The 20,587-nt window shown below is 42.3% G+C and overlaps 1 protein-coding gene across 2 annotated transcripts in view; it reads right to left on the reverse strand.

Moving 5' to 3' along the window:
* Positions 1-20,587, reverse strand: part of macrod1 (mono-ADP ribosylhydrolase 1) — a 119,445-nt gene extending 98,858 nt beyond the window's left edge. The window contains exons 1-3 of one of the 2 annotated variants that reach the window (XM_046295963.1): positions 19,699-20,587; positions 19,281-19,391; positions 18,787-18,897 (exon numbers count right to left, since the gene is read on the reverse strand). In XM_046295963.1, coding sequence (XP_046151919.1) covers positions 18,787-18,897; positions 19,281-19,391; positions 19,699-20,173 — 697 coding nt within the window. In that variant the 5' untranslated portion in view covers positions 20,174-20,587. The remainder of the gene's footprint in view (positions 1-18,786; positions 18,898-19,280; positions 19,392-19,698) is intronic. The other variant, XM_046295962.1, reaches the window with a different exon arrangement.

Below are 20,587 nucleotides of genomic sequence, written 5' to 3' on the forward strand. Positions count from 1 at the left end.
AGTGAGAACTGTTTGTTTGGTTTCTTTGATTTTCTATGCGAATAAAAAAAATATATTGGTTAAACTTCAAATGTTTTCATGTGTTTTATTGAGAGGTGGTGGTGGGTTGTGTTACATTATACTGTACAAATATACTGCCATAATATTAGGAAGAATCAAGTCAACTTCAATATACTAAACAGATATATAAACGCAACAATTGACAATTTTACTGGGTTACAGTTCATATAAGGAAATCAGTCAATTGAAATAGATAAATTAGGCCTTAATCTACAGATGTCACATGACTGGGCAGGGGCTTAGGCCCACCCGCATAGGCCCACCCACTTGGGAGCCAGGTCCAACCCTGGGGAGCCAGGCTCAGCCAATCAGAATGAGCTTTTGTAGGGAGAAGGGCTTTATTTCAATCAGAAATACTCCTCAGTTTCATCAGCTGTCCGGGTGGCTGGTCTCCGACGATCCCACAGGTAAAGAAGTTGGATGTGGAGGTCCTGGAATGAAGTGACTACAAATGGTCCGCGGTTGTGAGGCCGGTCGGATGTACTGCCAAATTCTCTAAAACGATGTTGGAGGCGGCTTATGGTAGAGAAATTAACATTCAATTCTCTGGCAAGAGCTTTGGTAGATTTTGTTTCATGTCGGTTATTTATTAAAATATTCACTCCCTCTACTTGCTTCTCGTCTCCCATCGTCAGTCCTCACAGAATGCTGACATCACATATTGGAAGCATCAGAGTTTTTTCTCCTGGCTCTCCAGCGTCCCGCCTCGTCTGGGCTCCCCTCGCCCCCTTCCCTGGGCTCGCCCCGCCCACCCTCCCCTCCCTGGGCTCGCCCCGCCTGGCCCCCCTCCCTGGGCTCGCCCCGCCCGGCTCCTCCCCCTCCCTGGGCTCGCCCCGCCCGGCTCCCCTTCCCCCTCGGCTCGCCCGGCTCCCCCACGGCTCGCGACACCTGCCAGGTAGCAGGATTATTTTGAGAAACACTCACCAACAGGGAAGTAAACAAACACTTGAGAAATAATATTTTTGTGCTTATAGAAAATTATTTCAGCTCATGAAACATGGGACCAACACTTTATATTTTGCGTTTATATTTTTGTTCAGTATACATAAAGCGGCAGAGTGATGTTCATTAAATATACTCTCTGAATACATAGATGTGTTATTACTGACTAGACTAGTAGCCTTAGGAAGCTACTCCCTATCGATGTGTGTGTGTTTGTATCAGCATGCTCTTGAGCGTGCGTGCGTATCTAGTCTATATGGTCTGGAGACGTGTGTGTGTGTGTGTGTGTGTGTGTGTGTGTGTGTGTGTGTGTGTGTGTGTGTGTGTGTGTGTGTGTGTGTGTGTGTGTGTGTGTGTGTGTGTGTGTGTGTGTGTGTGTGTCTACATAGTCTGTCTGTCTGTATGTTAACGTGAGGACATGCCTCCCATTCTAAGTGAGTACTAATGCTGTAAGCACAAATCAATATAACAAGCCAGGGAGGGCATAAGTGTCTATCTCAGACAAACAGTTTGTGTAACACAGTACAGGGCGGGTGTGTGTATATGTGTACTATATGTTTGTGTGTTTATACGTTTTATTAGTCATACGGGATACACATAGTATACACCGTCCAACAAAATGCTTACTTGCAGTTTCCTTCTCGACAATGTAGTGCTGAGTGACTAACCAAAATGTCTGTTATTTTTTAACTAATTCACCTACCTTGGTTCAATTATTTGAATTACATTTCGTTAGTTGTTTTTCTGTGACCTCAATGCTCAGTTTCTCTAGAAATAAATCAAATCAAGCCTGAACTGTGTGGTAGGGATTTGTAGTTTCCAACAGGCCAATATTCTACATAGTTTAGTGCAGAAAACGTGATAATTAACTACAATGACCATAATCCATTGCGCACCTAATTGTCCGGGCTGTGTGCTGCAGACCAGAGAGGGAGAGAAGAGACTGAAGACCTGGGATTGAGAGCAGTTGTGTCGCAAGGTATCTCTACCTGAAAATACATGATCTAAGTGATTAATAATTGGTACTCAGCAGTCATAAAAGCATGCCTTATTTACTTTGAAGAATTACTAAAATAGTGATTTTGTCAGACAGCATAGAGAGGAGATGATGACTTGGAATAAAATAATAATGTCATCAAATAAAATGAATGTAATATACACAACAACAAGTCAAGTAATGTGAGTAAATGACAGTTAATAAATGATAAGAAGTAATGTTCAATCACTACCATCATGGGACTTTTATTAATACTTTTATTCTGTGCTGTCACAGCATTCAACCCATATAACACATAGTGCATTTAATGTTTTAAAAAAGTATCAAAACCAAAATCGAAAACCAGGCTAATTTAATTTTTTTGTCAAAACCTCCAAAAGCACTAAATCGCTCAACACTATTACAATGCAACAACAATATGAAATTAAAGATAACAATAGGAATATAAAGTAAATGGCGCAGTAGAATAGCATTGGGCAGACAGGCCCCATTTAGTCGACTGGTCCATTGTTTGGTCGATAGGCTGTTTGTCACCCATATTTCTTTAGTCGAGCAGTGGCAAAAATAATAAAATAAAAATATAAGGTGCACAAGACACCTGTGTGATTGGCACCAGTCTGAGTGGACTAATCCATTGTGGAGGCCATGGGGTTGGGACAGTCCATCACTCTAAGACATGTGATACTGACATTGTATATGGTTATACTATGTTAAAATAATGGTGCAACACTAATAAATCTAATATTATTTTATAACAAATGTGCTTTGTCCATCATTGGATACGGTCGCTGTCCACTGTTCTGAAACCATCTTCAGTGCGCCGTAGAACTGGCACCTTTCCCTATGTTGCTACAGTGGGGAGAACAAGTATTTGATAACCTGCAAAATCGGCAGTGTTTCCTACTTACAAAGCATGTAGAGGTCTGTAATTTTTATCATAGGTACACCTCAACTGTGAGAGACGGAATCTAAAACAAAAATCCAGAAAATCACATGTATGAATTTTAAGTAATTAATTTTAGCACTTTATTTGATTGACATAAGTATTTGATACATCAGAAAAGCAGAACTTAATATTTGGTACAGAAACCTTTGTTTGCAATTATAGAGATCATACGTTTCCTGTAGTTCTTGACCAGGTTAGCACACACCGCAGCAGGGATTTTGGCCCACCCCTCCATACAGACCTTCTCCAGATGCTTCAGGTTTCGGGGCTGCCGCTGGGCAATACGGACTTTCAGATCCATCCCAAGATTTTCTATTGGGTTCAGGTCTGGAGACTGGCTAGGTCACTCCAGGACCTTGAGATGCTTCTTACGGAGCATACTCCTTAGTTGCCCTGGCTGTGTGTTTTGGGTCGTTGTCATGCTGGAAGACCCAGCCACAACCCATCATCAATGCTCTTACTGAGGGAAGGAGGTTGTTGGCCAAGATCTCACGATACATGGCCCCATCCATCCTCCCCTCAATACGGTGCAGTCGTCCTGTCCCCTTTGCAGAAAAGCATCCCCAAAAAATGATGTTTCCACCTCCATGCTTCACGGTTGGGACGGTTTTCTTGGGGTTGTACTCATCCTTTTTCTTCCTCCAAACACGGCAAGTGGAGTTTAGACCAAAAAGCTCTATTTGTGTCTCATCAGACCACATGACCTTCTCCCATTCCTCCTCTGGATCATCCAGATGGTCATTGGCAAACTTCAGACGGGCCTGGACATGCGCTGTCTTGAGCAGGGGACCTTGCGTGCGCTGCAGGATTTTAATCCATGACGGCGTAGTGTGTTACTCATTGTTTTCTTTGAGACTGTGGTCCCAGCTCTCTTCAGGTCATTGACCAGGTCCTGCCGTGTAGTTCTGGGCTGATCCCTCACCTTCCTCATGATCATTGATGCCCCACGAGGTGAGATCTTGCATGGAGCCAAAGACAGAGGGTGATTGAACTTCTTCCATTTTCTAATAATTGCGCCAACAGTTGTTGACTTCTCACCAAGCTGCTTGCCTATTGTCCTGTAGCCCATCCCAGCCTTGCGCAGGTCTACAATTTTATCCTTGATGTCCTTACACAGCTCTCTGGTCTTGGCCATTGTGGAGAGGTTGGAGTCTGTTTGATTGAGTGTGTGGACAGGTGTGTTTTATACAGGTAACGAGTTCAAACAGGTGCAGTTAATACAGGTAATGAGTGGAGAACAGGAGGGCTTCTTAAAGAAAAACTAACAGGTCTGTGAGAGCCGGAATTCTTACTGGTTGGTAGGTGATCAAATACTTATGTCATGCAATAAAATGCAAATTACTTAAAAATCATACAATGTGATTTTCTGGAATTTTGTTTTAGATTCCGTCTCACAGTTGAAGTCTACCTATGATAAAAATGACAGACCTCTACTTGCTTGTAAGCAGGGAAACCTGCAAAATCGGCAGTGTATCAAATACTTGTTCTCCCCACTGTATATTGTGAGGACCAGTACCAGATCACTGTTCTCCCCACTGTATGTGCATAATAGCAAACAATGTGGAGGAGGCCGCAGCAGCAGAGACAAGGATACATTCCCTAATTATCTAAGAAAATTGAGGAAACACAAACTTAATTCGGTCTATAATCAATAGCCTAAATGTCAAACGTGCCTGTCTTCATAAATCCTCCATATACATACAGACATCTCCAGAAATAAGACAGATCCTGCTTCTGTTGCCTGTTTGAGTGTGTGTTTAATAAATGACTGATTATGTGAGCACCAAGCATCATGCAGCAGCAAAATGTTGCATAAAGCAATTTCACAGATTTGACTGTTTTTAAAGGCTTTACAATTTGTTTTTCATTAGAACAGACTGGTATTACTTATAATTAGATTTGTTTACACTGTTTCAAACAGGCAGAACAATGATACTGTAATCTAACAGCACCTGTTTGTCACACATAATATACACACAGCTCTCACTCCTATACCCTCCTTTTTCATGATCTCCTTATTGTTATTATTACTATTATTATTAATCATCAATATTATAATAAGTAATGTTATCATTAGTAGCTTGTACAAACACTATTGAGCTGACACGTTTTACTGTGTTCTGAGTTTGTCATAACCAGGAGATATTGGTCACATGCATGCGATGCTTACATGTTTCATGTAAAGAGAGCAAGGGTTGAGGGATTTCGGCAACAGAACCTTTCAGTCAAAAACAAGTAACAAACTAAATGGCTGAAATGATGCTTCAGCAGGGACAGCACTATAAACACTTGCTGTGCTGTGGTGCCCTTTCGCTGCAGTAGGGAGGAGAGAGAGACAACGTGTGCCAGTGTTCAGCATTCTGATGGCTTGTAGATAGAAACTGTCTGTTGATATCAGACCTCATACCATCTCCCCGACGGTAAGGGCATGTGTGTGTGTGTGTGCACCAGCCATCTAATCTCTGAAACCTTTCAGTGAGCTAGCTAGACCATGTGATTGTGCTCTTCCTGTTCATTTAACTACCTCTCACTGAGTAGCACTAATCGCAGTAAAGTACAAAACTGACAACCTTTGGCAATGACATTCAATTGATACAAATTAATTACGTTCCTAGTAGAGTAGCAGGAGAGAGAATGCACACTGCTCCAGCATCAGGAGAGCTCTCAGGCAACACAGCCTCTCTCCGACCTACAGAATAAACACAGAATCATTTCCGCCTCTTACAGATTCAATGACCCTACTTAACGACCCTACTTAACGACCCTACTTAACGGCAGGAATAGAAAAGGAAAAGTATGAGCACAGAAAAATACAACCTTGTAGAATGGGTTCCTCTAGAATTTCCCAAGGGAGTTTCATCCTCATCTCTGAAGAGGGTTTGCTAGCGCTTAGAATGTGCAAGACAAGTCGAGCATGCCGAGGGGGTTAAATGGGGGTGAGAGCATCGATCCCAATATTACCCATGTCGGTTGTGGCAACATTGGTTATGGTTTTGTTGTACTCGAGTCCCGATTTTCATGACTTGTGACTCAACTTGGATTCGACCATTAGTAACTTAGACTTGGACTCGCCTTCTCGACCTTTGGTAACTCGGACTCGCCCTTCTGTGACTTGTATTTGCACATGGACTGGATAGGCTAATTTGATAAGCATACTATTAGCAGCACTGGGTGGGCAGAGAAGCAAGGGTTCTGTTCTCTAGCAGTGGGAAGGATGCACCACACCCAGCACACGCAGCCTACATCAGCTGGTGAGCTGCAGGGGAGCATGCAATGATTGTGGGCAAAGAGGCAGGCAGGCAGGCAGGCAGGCAGGCAGGCAGGCAGGCTCCGCATCTGATCATAGGCTACACATCATGCAAGCAAACCTCTTGCTTCCCCTTAACTATTAGTCACCAGCCTACTATTTAGCTTTGCCTGGTTAAGAAACACAAACTGCTTAACGAAATTGAAAAACAATACTAGTACTGAGTTTAATGCAGTGTTTTTTCCGCATAGAAGTGTATATATGTATATAAAAACACTCAAAGAAAAATGTCCACTCACTGTCAACACTAAACTGCGTTTACTTTCAGCAAACTTAACTTGTGTAAATATTTGTATTTAAATAAGATTCAACAACAGACATAAACTGAACAAGTTCCACAGACATATGACTAACAGAAATTAAATAATGTGTCCCTGAACAAAGGGGGGGGGGGCAAAATCAAAAGTAACAGTCAGTATATGATGTGGCCACCAGCTGCATTATGTACTGCAGTGCATCTCCACCTCATGGACTGCACTAGATTTGCCAGTTCTTGCTGTGAGATGTTACCCCACTCTTCCACCAAGGCACCTCAAAGTTCCCGGACATTTCTGGGGGGAATGGCCCAACCCCTCACCCTCCGATCCAACAGGTCCCAGACGTGCTCAGTGGGATTGAGATCGAGGCTCTTCACTGGCCATGGCAGAACACTGACATTCCTGTCAGCAGGAAATCACGCACAGAACGAACAGTATGGCTGGTGGCATTGTCATGCTGGAGGGTCATGTCAGGATGAGCCTGCAGGAAGGGTACTACATGAGGGAGGAGGATGTCTTCCCTGTAACACACAGCGTTGAGATTGCCTGCAATGACAACAAGCTCAGTCTGATGATGCTGTGACACACCGCCCCAGACCATGACGGACCCTCCACCTCCAAATCGATCCTGCTCCAGAGTACAGGCCTCGGTGTAACGCTCATTCCTTCGACGATAAACGCGAATCCGACCATCACCCCTGGTGAGACAAAACCGCGACACGTCAGTGAAGAGCACTTTTTGCCAGTCCTGTCTGGTCCAGCGACGGTGGGTTTGTGCCCATAGGCGACCTTGTTGCCGGTGATGTCTGGTGAGGACCTGCCTTACAACAGGCCTACAAGCCCTCAGTCCAGCATCTCTCAGCCTATTTTTTCAAATTGTATTTTACCTTTATTTAACCAGGTAGACCAGTTGAGAACAAGTTCTCATTTACAACTGCGACCTGGCCAAGATAAAGCAAAGCAGTGCGAGACAAACAACACAGAGTTACACATGGGATAAACAAACATAGTCAATAACACAATAGAAAAGTCTATATACAGTGTGTGCAAATGGAATGAGGAGGTCAGGCAATAAATAGGCCAATAGTAGCGAGGTAATTACAATTTAGCAAGTTAACACAGGAGTGATAGATGTGCAGATGATGATGTGCAAGTAGAAATACTGGTGTACAAAAGAGGAAAAAGTAAATAAAACAATATGGGGATGAGGTAGGTAGTTGGATGGGCTCTGTACAGCGGCAGCGATTGGTTAGCTGCTCAGATAGCTGATATTTGAAGTTTGTGAGGGAGATATAAAACTCTCCAACTTCAGCGATTTTTGTCCAAACAGTAAAAAATGTAATTAAAATAAAACATCACAATTATTTTGGGGGATGGTAAAACATTTTCAGTGTAAACTTGAACGACTATAACCAGATATAAAATAGGTTGAAAAGATAATGGACCTAGTGCTGTGTACATTTTGTCAGCCTGTGATTGTCAAGCAAATAACTGCAGGTCTCATGGCAATTGACTGTTAATTAACAAACACATTTGGCATCTCCATGCTTCCAGGCATAATGTTCGCTGCTCTGGCTCCCCAGCAAACTCCCTCACAAGGACCACTGATGCAGACCTTAGGATAAAGGAACATCCACTACATTTTTTGTAAAAAGTCTAATAAAATCTGTTAATTAACAAACACATTTGTAATATAGCCAATGCAGACCAACATAACTAATAAATCCATTATTTATTTTTATTTATTTTAGACAAGTCTAAAGAAACATGAAATGAAGAAAATGTAGTCTATTTCAGAAGAACAGAATAACATACTCTGAGTTGTCCTTGTGTTAGGTCCTGATGTGGCTATGGCATATGGCTCTGGGCTACACTAGTTCATTTAGCAGACAAGATATGTCCTTATGTTAGGTCCTGATGTGGCTATGGCATATGGCTGTGGGCTACACTAGTTCATTTAGCAGACAAGATATGTCCTTATGTTAGGTCTTGATGTGGCTATGGCATATGGCTGTGGGCTACACTAGTTCATTTAGCAGACAAGAGTTGTCCTTATGTTAGGTCCTGATGTGGCTATGGCATATGGCTGTGGGCTACACTAGTTCATTTACCAGACAAGAGTTGTCCTTATGTTAGGTCCTGATGTGGCTATGGCATATGGCTGTGGGCTACACTAGTTCATTTAGCAGACAAGATATGTCCTTATGTTAGGTCCTGATGTGGCTATGGCATATGGTTGTGGACTACACTAGTTCATTTAGCAGACAAGATATGTCCTTATGTTAGGTCCTGATGTGGCTATGGCATATGGCTGTGGACTACACTAGTTCATTTAGCAGACAAGATATGTCCTTATGTTAGGTCCTGATGTGGCTATGGCATATGGCTGTGGACTACACTAGTTCATTTAGCAGACAAGATATGCTTAGAATTCCTTGGCATTATTTTTTATAGTATGAAGAATACAATTGAACAAAGCTGAATAAAATAGAAAGGATATTTTATCCAAATGATTTCTGAGGGAATGTGCACATGCAGCTGTTCTGTGTTGAGAGGTTAACAAAGAAACAGGTCCTCCGATATGCTTCATTTAAAACTATTTCTGTAACTCTAGTTGTGATACAAAACATTGGGCTATATGTTTTGATTTGTAATACATTCTAAGGCTGCATGATGCAACTAATGATGATTTGAAAAAAGTTGCATGAAATGCATGAGCTCTGCTTTGTTTCTTGCACAGGCTGCACACACTTCATCAGTTTCTCATTCACCATTTGACAAGTACTTGATAATATTCTCACCAGGCCTCAAAATTCATGGCGGCATACCCCTTGTGTGGCCGTAATGCTCCCTAAAAAAAAAATCCATGCCTTTTGCGGATAAAGTGGCCGTTGTGCCCTTGGGCTGAATATAATAATTAAAATTCCCTTCTCCCAGTTGCCATGCTCCGAAGCACCTCTCACTCACATGGCTCCCTCAGATATCTCAATTCTTATTAGCCAACGCCCATCACGTGATCGGTTCCTTCTCACAGGCATCTCAGAATCTCTTCACTTGTAGCTAACAAGTAAGCTACAAGTGAAGACTAACACATCGGGGACGCAACTGTGCTAGTTCCTCTTATCCAATTCCGAGACGCATATTGAAGATGTTAGAAGAACTGTCCTCATTTACTTTGTGTCAGCCAACAAGATGAGTAGGCCTAACGACCAGCAAAATCACTAGCTTATGTCAATCTACTATCCCCCACAGTACAAAAGTTGACCTATTCTATTGGTCAACTTGTCCCTCTGTGCAAGAAATGCATATTCCAAACATACTCTGGGACAGTTCTGGGATGCGATAGATCCCAAATTATTACAACCAATCACATCAAAAAAATATTTAAAAGCAATGAGACTGATGCAACAGATCAGAACATTTAGCTTAAAATGTTGATAAACTATTAGGCTATTTCTTCACATTATAAGCATAGCAACGCACATACGGCAGCAGGTTATAAGTGCGAATGTTCCAAAATGCAAATAGCGGGAAAACACTTTTCAAAAGTGACCACTAATGTGATTGTGCAAGTAATACTTTAATATAAAAGGTGCATTTTAATGGTGAATGTATCTTCCCCAAACTTGAAACTCAGGCGCCGCTTATGTCTGCCAGTTAGGCTACACTGGTTGATAAGCGGATTCATGTGCTTCAGTTTAAGAAGTTATTTGGCCACTTTAGTTGTGATACAAACCGTATCACACATATAGGCCTATGTGCTAGACTATATGAGGTGTGCGACTATGATTTGAAAGAGTCGCAAGAAAAAGGCATGCGCTGTTTCTTGCCTCATTCACAAGTGATAATACATCACTCACAAGTGGTAGGCTAATATGGTCACCCATCAGACTAGTCTTGATTTAATATTGTCTTTACATATACTAAATAATATGGGTGAAATTAGTTTGATTTTGAAAGAACCATTATCATGCACCGGTCTCTGAAGGGTCCCATCAGAAAGCTGATGGGATCCTCCTCTTTTTAATAGAGGCCATCACTCTGTTCTCACACAATTACACAGTGGGTGCGGAGAGGCCTACAAGCCAGTGTCTCGCACCCACTGTGAAATTTTGTGGAGTATTGGTTTTTCCAGCAGGACAATGCTCCATGCCACACAACCAGGTCAATCATAGTGTGGATGGAGGACCACCAGATCAAGACCCTGTCACAGCCAGCCCAATCTCCAGACCTGAACCCCATTGAAAACCTCTGGAATGGGATCAAGAGGAAGATGGATGGTCACAAGCCACAAAAAAAGCCGAGCTGGGGCCTCCCGGGTGGCGCAGTGGTCTAGTGCACTGCATCGCAGTGCTAGCTGTGCCAACAGAGACTCTGGGTTCGAGCCCAGGCTCTGTCGCAGCCGGGAGGTATATGGGGCGACGCACAATTGGCCTAGCGTCGTCCGGGTTAGAGAGGGTTTGGCCGGTAGGGATATCCTTGTCTCATCCCGCACTAGCAATTCCTGTGGCGGGCCGGGCGCAGTGCACGCTAATAACCAGGTCGCCAGGTGCACAGTGTTTCCTCTGACACATTGGTGCGGCTGGCTTCCGGGTTGGATGCGCACTGTGTTAAGAAGCAGTGCGGCTTGGTTGGGTTGTGTTTCAGAGGACGCATGACCTTCGACCGTCGTCTCTCCCGAGCCCGTACGGGAGTTGTAGCGATGAGACAAGATAGTAGCTACTAACAATTGGATACCACGAAATTGGGGAGAAAAAGGGGGGTAAAAAAAATTATAATAAAAGCCGAGCTGCTTGAATTTTTGAACCAGGAGTTGCATAAAGTCAACCAACATCAATGTGAAAGACTGGTGGAGAACATGCCAAGACGCATGAAAGCTGGGATAGAAAATCAGGGTTATTCCACCAAATATTGATTTCTGAACTCTTCCTAAATTAAAACATTAGTATTGTGCTGTTTAAAAATGAATAAGAACTTATTTTCTTTGCAGTATTCGAGGTCTGACAACACTGCTTTGTTATTTTGACCAGCTGTCATTTTCTGCAAATAAATGCTCTAAATGACAATATTTTTAGTTGGAATTTGGGAGAAATGTTGTCAGTAGTTTATAGAATAAAAGAAAAATGTCAATTTTACCCAAACACATACCTATAAATAGTAAAAGCAGAGAAACTGATCATTCTGCAGTGGTCTCCTAATTTTTGTCCAGAGCTGTTCACACACAGTGGCAAGAAACAGTATGTGAACCCTTTGGAATTACCTGGATTTCTGCAGAAATGTGTCAAACTTTGATCTGATCTTCATCTAAGTCATAACAATAGACACATACAGTCTGCTTTAAACTAATAACACACAAACAACTATACATTTTTTGTCTTTATTGAACACACTGTGTAAACATTCACAGTGCAGGGTGGAAAAAGTATGTGAACCCTTGGCTTTAATAACTGGTTGACCCTCCTTTGGCAGCAATAACACCAACCAAACGTTTTCTGTAGTTGTGGATCAGACCTACACAACGGTCAGGAGGAATTCCTCTTTACAAACTGTTTCAGTTCGGCAATGTTCTTTGGATGTCTGGTTTGAACTGCTCGAGGTCACGCCACAGCATTTTAAATCGGGTTGGGCCATTCCAGAAGGCATATTTTCTTCTGTTGAAGCCATTCTGTTGTTGTTTTACTTCTGTGTTTTGGGTTGTTGTACTGTTGCATCACCCAACTTCTGTTGGCGGACAGATAGCCTTACATTCTCCTGAAAAATGTCTTGATAAACTTGGGAATTCATTTTTCTGTCGATGATAGCAAGTTGTCCAGGCCTTGAGGCAGCAAAGCAGTCCCAAACCATGATGCTCCCTCCACCATACTTTACAGTTGGGATGAGGTTTTGATGTTGGTGTGCTGGTCCTTTTTTTTCTCCGCACATAATGTTGTGTGTTCCTTCCAAACAACTCAACTGGAATTTCCTCTGCCCACAGAATATTTTGCCAGAAGCGCTGTGGACCATCCAGGTTCTCTTTTACGAACTTCAGACATGCAGCAGTGGTTTTTTTTGGACAGAAGTGTCTTCTTCCATGGTGTCCTCCCATGAACAACATTCTTATTTAGTGTTTTATGTATCGTAGACTCGTCAACAGAGATGTTAGCATGTTGCAGAGGTTTCTGTAAGTCTTTAGCTGACACTCTAGGATTCTTCTTAACCTCATTGAGCATTCTGCACTGTGCTCTCTCTAGGGAGAGTACCAACAGTGCTGAACTTTCTCCATTTACAGACAATTTGTCTCACTGTACTGATGAACATCAAGGCTTTTAGAGATACTTTTGTAACCCTTTCCAGCTTTATGCAAGTCAACAATTCTTAATCTTACATCTCCTGAGATCTCTTTTATTCGAGGCATGGTTCACATCAGGCAATGCTTCTTGAGAACAGCAAACTCAAATTTTGTGAGTTTTTTTATAGGGCAGGGCAGCTCTAACCAACATCTCCAATCTCATCTCATTGATTGGACTCCAGGTTAGCTGACTCCAAGTCATCATTATCCTAGGGGTTCACATAATGTACTTTTTCCAACCCTTTTCCAATGTTTAAATGATGTATTCAATATAGACAAGAAAAATACAATTATTAGTGTGTTATTAGTTTAAGCACACTGTGTTTGTCTATTGTTGTGACAAAGATGAAGATCAAATTGTATTACTAATTTATGCAGAAATCTAGGTAATTCTAAAGGGTTCACATACATACCTACAGTGGCAGGAAAAAGTATGTATGTACAGTTGAAGTTGGAAATACACTTGGGTTGGAGTCATTAAAACTTGTTTTTCAACCACTCCATAAATGTCTTGTTAACAAACTATAGTTTTGGCAAGTCAGTTAGGACATTTACATTGTGCATGACACAACAATTGTTCACAGACAGATTATTATTACTTATAATTCATTATATCACAATTCCATTGGGTCAGAAGTTTATATACACTAAGTTGACTGTGCCTTTAAACAGATTGGACAATTCCAGAAAATGATGTCATGGCTTTAGAAGCTTCTGATAGGTTAAATGACATCATTTGAGTCAATTGGAGGTGAATCTGTGGATGTACTGTATTTCAAGCATCATGTTGTTCTAATCTGTCTTTGTCTTGTAGCTCTGCCTTCCCACTTTCCCCTTGTATCCCACAGCCAGGTTCTGACAATAAAACCTACACATATATCAGTGGGTGATTACAAAAAAGTAGCTGAGAGCCTGACTTACTTATTTACTACATAAATTAATGGTAACACAGGTATTGGGTAGAACTTGTGAGGTAGTGATAGGGATTCGTTAGGGTTTTTCATGAGCGAGTGGCGATATAGTGCAGTAGGGTCCAGCTGCAACATCATCTCTGAGTCTCTATGTTCTCACCTACTGATATGTCATCTCTCAGGAAAAGTGGGAGTGTGGAAAGGAATGGGCGTCGCAGAAGGAACCATATAGAGGAGAAGTAGGCGTTTCCAAAGGAGTCAACACTAGAAGCGCTGGAATTACAGAACTACTAGAACCGCCATGACTTGATATTTCAATTACTATTTCAAATATTCAATAACAAATAATACATTGTAAAATTAACATTAACTAGCATTTACATTTAGGAAAAACATCTCACACTTTGTCATCTCTGCAGAACATGACTAACATCCGATAACTCAAACGAAGTCTTGAGTGGCACCTTTCGAAACCCCCACTTCTCCTTATATGGTTCCTTTCAAAAGGTCCACTTTCCCTGAGGGATGCACTGCACTGAGATGTGTCACAGCTGGATCCCTCATATATTGCCATCTGGTGGCGACTAAAAACAATTGCATAATAACACCTAGTATAAATTGAGGGTCTCCTGACATGACTCGAACTTCAGCCATAGGGACTCATGACTCGGACTCGAGCACAGCGGACTTGGTAGTTGACACGGACTCGAGCACAGCGGACTTGGTAGTTGACACGGACTCGAGCACAGCGGACTTGGTAGTTGACTCGAGGTTTAGTGACTACAACCCTGGTTTTCAGTGACACTACACCACGTTGAATGCTTGGTCACAACTACCGGTGTATACAGTCAACCTAGCTCTAATGACAGAATCCCTAATCAAGGTAAAACTTTATTGAACTCTATTGGCCTAATTAAAGGTATAGGCCCAGCTCAGCTGAACAGACAAAGCACACAGCCTTGATGAACGCAGCTTGAGGAGCACTGTGCTGATGAGCAGGCCGACTCCTCTCTGAAATTCCCACATTGCACTGGGCCAATCAGGCTAATGAGGCTCTCACTTCATCCATTCGAGCTAAAGTGGCGATTGATTGGGGGGGGGCTTTTACAGAGGAGAGAAATAATTGCTATGAATGGGGGATGAATGGGCGATCTGCAAACTCTTTCACTGTTTTTTCCTCCACCGTTTTGTTTACCAGTCATTAAGGCTTGACTCTGGGGGCTCCTGTTAACTCGTCAATGTCAAACATGGAAATGAAATATAAATCAGAACGTTGTAAATTATTCTGGGATAATATGTCTGTCCGTTTTGGAGCGCTTCAGCATTGCAGTGGTTGCTGATGGTGGTCCGACCGGAATGTGTGTGTGTGTGTGTGTGTGTGTGTGTGTGTGTGTGTGTGTGTGTGTGTGTGTGTGTGTGTGTGTGTGTGTGTGTGTGTGTGTGTGTGTGTGTGTGTGTGTGTGTGTGTGTGTGTGTGTGGTGTCAACAGACAAACTTCCAAACTACAGTGCAGATATACTTGGCCTACAGTACAGTATCCACAGTTAGAGATAAACTAACTAAAACTGACAGAAATAGCCTGAAGTCACTGCAGAAACTACAGCAGAGTTCCAGTAGAGACAGCAGTCAGTCATAACACCTACAGTCAGAGATATAGGCCAGCCAGTAGAGACAGCAGTCAGTCATAACACCTACAGTCAGAGATTTAGGCCAGCCAGTAGAGACAGCAGTCGGTCATAACACCTAGTCAGAAATTTAGGCCAGCCAGTAGAGACAGCAGTCAGTGGTTAAAACAGTAGCCCTAAGTACAGTGTAGATCAGTATGGAGGTAGTGTACCTGTGGGGCCTGTACTATAGATTACCTCCCGTCACTGAGAGGGAAGCAGTGGAAATCACTAACTCCCTGTGGCCATTGGGGCCAGTCACCCGTCAGCGCTGCGTGCGTGTGGCCAGTCAATGCGGCTGTGTTATCTCTAGACTAGTGGGTTTAGGCGTTGAGGTTGAAACACAGCTGCTCTGCTCCAGTCTCTCTGTTTGTCTGTGGGGCCTTGACCTGAACAGACAGGATTGCTTATCTTGTATCTGAGCTACTGCTGCAACGGTGACAGTGAGGGTTCCCCACGGCAACCAGGGGCCTCTTATCTCTAACACCCCCTAAGAGGCTGGGGACCTGGGAATATAAATCAGAACATTTAGCCCCTGCCCATACCTTGCTGTCTGACAGCAGGTAGTTAAGCTATTACAGTAGAAACTAGTGTAAATTGATCTGTGGGTTTAATTGAAATAAATGCAATCGAATGCAGATAAAACAGAACTAAAAACTTGTTGACTTGAAGAACTTTACAAGAGTGTAGAGTCACGCACCCACACACATTTACCTCATCACTCCAATGACAATTCACATTTCATTGCGTAATCCGTCTTAATCAAATAGCCCATCAGACACAATATATTCTCCTCTCAATCGCTTTCTCTCTCTGTTGAGGCTGGATGGAGTGATTGAGGGGTGTAAAGAGAAGGATGTTCTACCCTGCAACCCGCCCTCCTCCCCATCTCTAAGACAGCTCTTAAGTGCTTGTGGGTTTTTATGTTTGCAGTGTTTTATAGGAGAATGCAGGAGCCGGCAGCAGTAAAGGGGTGAAGGGGTGGGTGGGTGGGGGGGTTACTGTAAATCCAATCTTTATGGAGAATGACACAAAACGACATCAACAGTCCTCCCTTATCGGCTCGCCCTCCCTACTGATCGATCAGCAGCCGTGAGTGAAGTGATGCGAATGCGTGGCAATGGGTGTGTGCAGTTCTTCACCTATCATTATTGTAGTAGGGCAGGCCCCCCCCACCAAACTCCATGTCACCACAGCGGTTGCCATAGTGACAGAGATACTCACAAGAGGTCCCCTTGATCCCTCTCCCTGTTACTCCTATCGTACTCTAGCTTTGTCCAAAACCCTACCCTATTCTTTATAAACTGCACTACATAGGGAATAGGGTGCCATTTGGTTTCAGATGCATCCTCAGTCAGCCCTTCTCGTTCCCTCACCTTGCTCTGCCTGTCCCTTCTAGGGGTTGTTTACAGCTCTGTTTCTCTTGTTATTCAGTGGCACTTTGCATATTGAGAGTGGGACTCTATAAAAAGCCTTGTAAAACATACAGGCTGCTGGCTCTGATGTTGGAGCCAACATGAAGTTAATGAGAGATGAGTTATTCACACAGCATCACATAGGCGGCCATGTTGTTTTATGACAGTTAACACTAAAAGACCAATGAAGAAACATACTTTTCTATGCAAAACCTGATCATCAAGTAGCTCTTTTGATGTTGGACTGTACACAGTAATGCCAATTCAATGCCAAACACAGTACTAATTAAAGTCTTGCTATGATCAAAGAAACTTCAGACTGATATGGTATGATTACACTTGCCTTTACTGCCATCTGGGGGTGGAGAATTACACTACACCCAAATGGCATTGAGCAACCAGTGTATTGGATCATATTAACCTCTTTCTAAAGCACACATAATAAAGACATTAATATATGATTCTGATTAGTTAATACTATAGTTTTTTTTTTAACAAAGAGGCCCTGCAGACAGCCTACAGGGCAGTATTTCAACAGAAACTGAGAAGACCACAGGTTCAGGGTGGGTAAAGGTCAAAGTTCAAAAACAGAAGTAGGGCATAAGCATTAGCTCTTTATAAGCTCTCTAGGTGTCACTCTGAATGCAGTACAGTAGAGTCACACACACAAAGAGAAGATACGGTTTTCATCAAACTCCCAGACCAATATTTACCCACATGGAGGGATTATAAATGTGGGTGTGTAACCAGGTCAACTGTGACGTGGAGCGTGAAATAAGATACAGTTCACTCAAAAATCTATGATGGGATCAGGATAATGTATCAACCCCAGGCCATAGAATTCTGACTCTAACCAAGACAGGCGATCAGTACGATAATACTTCTCATTTCACAGTGATTTGTCCCATATAGAGCACTGAGGCCTCAGGACAGGTACACAATTCATGTTATACTATAAGAAATGTCACTTATTATTACTAGTCATGTTAGGTTATTACTAAATAATGTTATTACTAGTCATGTTAGGTTATTACTAAATAATGTTATTACTAGTCATGTTAGGTTATTACTAAATAATGTTATTACTAGTCATGTTAGGTTATTACTAAGTAATGCTATGTTACTACTACTAATGCTATTACAAAGTAATGTTGTTACTAGTCATATTAGGTTATTACCAAGTAATGTTAATAATAAGTAATGCTATGTTATTACTAGTAATGCTATTACTCAGAAATGTTATTACTAGTCATGTTATGTTATTACAAAGTAATGCCATGTTATTACAAAGTAATGCCATGTTATTACAAAGTAATGCCATGTTATTACAAAGTAATGCCATGTTATTACTAAGTAATGCCATGTTATTACTAAGTAATGCCATGTTATTACTAAGTAATGCCATGTTATTACTAAGTAATGCCATGTTATTACTAAGTAATGCTATGTTATTACTAAGTAATGCTATGTTATTACTAAGTAATGCTATGTTATTACTAAGTAATGCTATGTTATTACTAAGTACTGCTGTGTTATTACTAAGTAATGCTGTGTTATTACTAAGTAATGCTGTGTTATTACTAAGTAATATTATTACTACATGTGATTCTGTTATTTTTAAGTAATGTTATTACTACAAGTTAAAGCTGGAATCCTTAAATGGTGAAACAGCCATGTCTGTTTGCGATATTACAACAAATAATTGACTGTAAACAACCAACACAGCTTTTTGCACTCTGACATCATTGCATGTGCAATAGAAGAGCACAATAAGTACTGTGATTTATTTACCATGATGCATGACACTCCTCCGCTCAGCAGCAACAACAACAACAACAACAACAACAGTGGTGGTGGGGGGGAGGCAATGGCGTCGTTTCCCCTACTGCAGATTCCATCTTTAACTTATGTTATTTCTAAAATGTTATGTTAATATTAGCTAGGTTACTATATGATCACCTGCATTGACAATCCCATCAATCTCCAGTTTGGTGATGTCACCGCTGAACAGCGAGATCTTCTTGTCCAGAGCTTCGTTCCTCTTGAATTTGGTCGCCTTGACTGAATCACCTTGGAGACAGATGAACACCTGCTTCTGTCAACACTGTTAATAAGAACACTGTAATATCAACATGCGTTTTCCGTTGATGTTGCCTTTCAAGAATATCTATAGTGGACGCTCAGCGATGCTGCTTTCCAGTGTCTCACAGCTGTAGTCCTGGGGCCCGATAGACCTAATAACCTAGCATTAACTAAATTACAGTGTGTAATGCTGGGCTGGACCAAACACATGTAAAAAAACCTGTGTTGTAGGACCCCAGAACGGGAGTTGAGAAACAACAATGGTTTAGAGCAGATGGAACGGCATGGAAACCATGCGTTTGATACCATTCCACTGACGCCGCTCCGGCCTTTACCACGAACCCATTCTCCCCAATTAAGGTGCCACCAACCTCTGTCCACTGTGAGTGACTTGGCGGTCCACACAGGCACCACCTCCAGGGACAGGTAGGTAGTTCTGTAGTGATTCCTTCTCTCCTCCTGACTCATATGGAGCAAGGCAGCTAAGGAAGAGGAGAGGGACAGAGAGTTGATGATTATGATCATTCCACTAATCAATGTGGGTAATGTAGGGACAACATAGTGAAAAGCTGCAATGCCCTAATGGCTTGGTTGTAACCTAGTACCACATAAGGCCACGATGAGCCACTTCAAACTTTGAGTTGGCACCTACTTTTTTTCTATTGCAATTTAGGCCACACAACTTTGACAACTTTACTTTTCACACGCAACAGGTCCTGTTGAGAAACCAAATTCTCAACATGAGCACCTATAGATTCTCACCCAGACTGTGTCTGTCTGCAGACTTACCCTTCACCTCGTTCCAGTCGCCTTTGGCTGAGTCAAGGTTTAGCCGCTCCAATCCCGTTGCCATGGCGAGATGGGCACTAAAGTGCAGGGACACGACCGCGGTGGTCACCCCAAGCGCGGCGAGGGCGATCCGATACAACGAACCGTACTTTCCCCCGGAGGGCGAGGCCTTGTTTTGCCCCTGAAACGACTCAAACGACTTCGCCGCAGCTGTAGTTGTTGAAAACTTCTCCACGCGGTTTGCAAAATGAATACCCCCTGGGTTCAGAATGGCCTTGCACTTTGCAGGGCTGGAGTTCGCCGAACTCTGCCCACTTCGCACCAGCGAATAAACCTGACGATTTGCAACACCAAAAATGTTTCTAAATTTGGAGCACAGACCGATGTCACTAGTATGAAAGTCACCACTACGACAGCGGGAAAATGGACCTATGGCTCTGATACGCGAAGAGAGAGTTGACATTTGAAATGCCATGCTGCGAGTGTGATCCTGAAGTGAATCCGACAGAGAACTACTAACGTTACGTCGGTGTCCGGTGTTTTTCAGTTCGGTAGTTAGTTTCGTTTTCGTTATTTAAAGCGCCTTTATCCAGTTTGAATTTTGGGGAATAAATACTTGGCCATTTTGTTGTAAACAATGACGCATGGATTGTACCAAATGGGAGGGGAGCTATATGACCTATATAGAGTATGACCATAAGGAAAGTATGTATTGTTGTGTTGCTATAAAATACCTTGCAAGTTGAGTGTAAACAAATTAATTATTCAACAAATTAACCATCACCGTTCACTCGAATTATCAAGGCTGTGTGTGGATATAACGTATGGTAGGAGTTCAGTGTTTTATTTAATTTATTTTGTGAATTTCTCTCCCCAATTTTGTGATATC

Source organism: Oncorhynchus gorbuscha, linkage group LG13, assembly GCF_021184085.1.
Source record: "Oncorhynchus gorbuscha isolate QuinsamMale2020 ecotype Even-year linkage group LG13, OgorEven_v1.0, whole genome shotgun sequence".
Classification (NCBI taxonomy): Eukaryota; Metazoa; Chordata; class Actinopteri; order Salmoniformes; family Salmonidae; genus Oncorhynchus; species Oncorhynchus gorbuscha.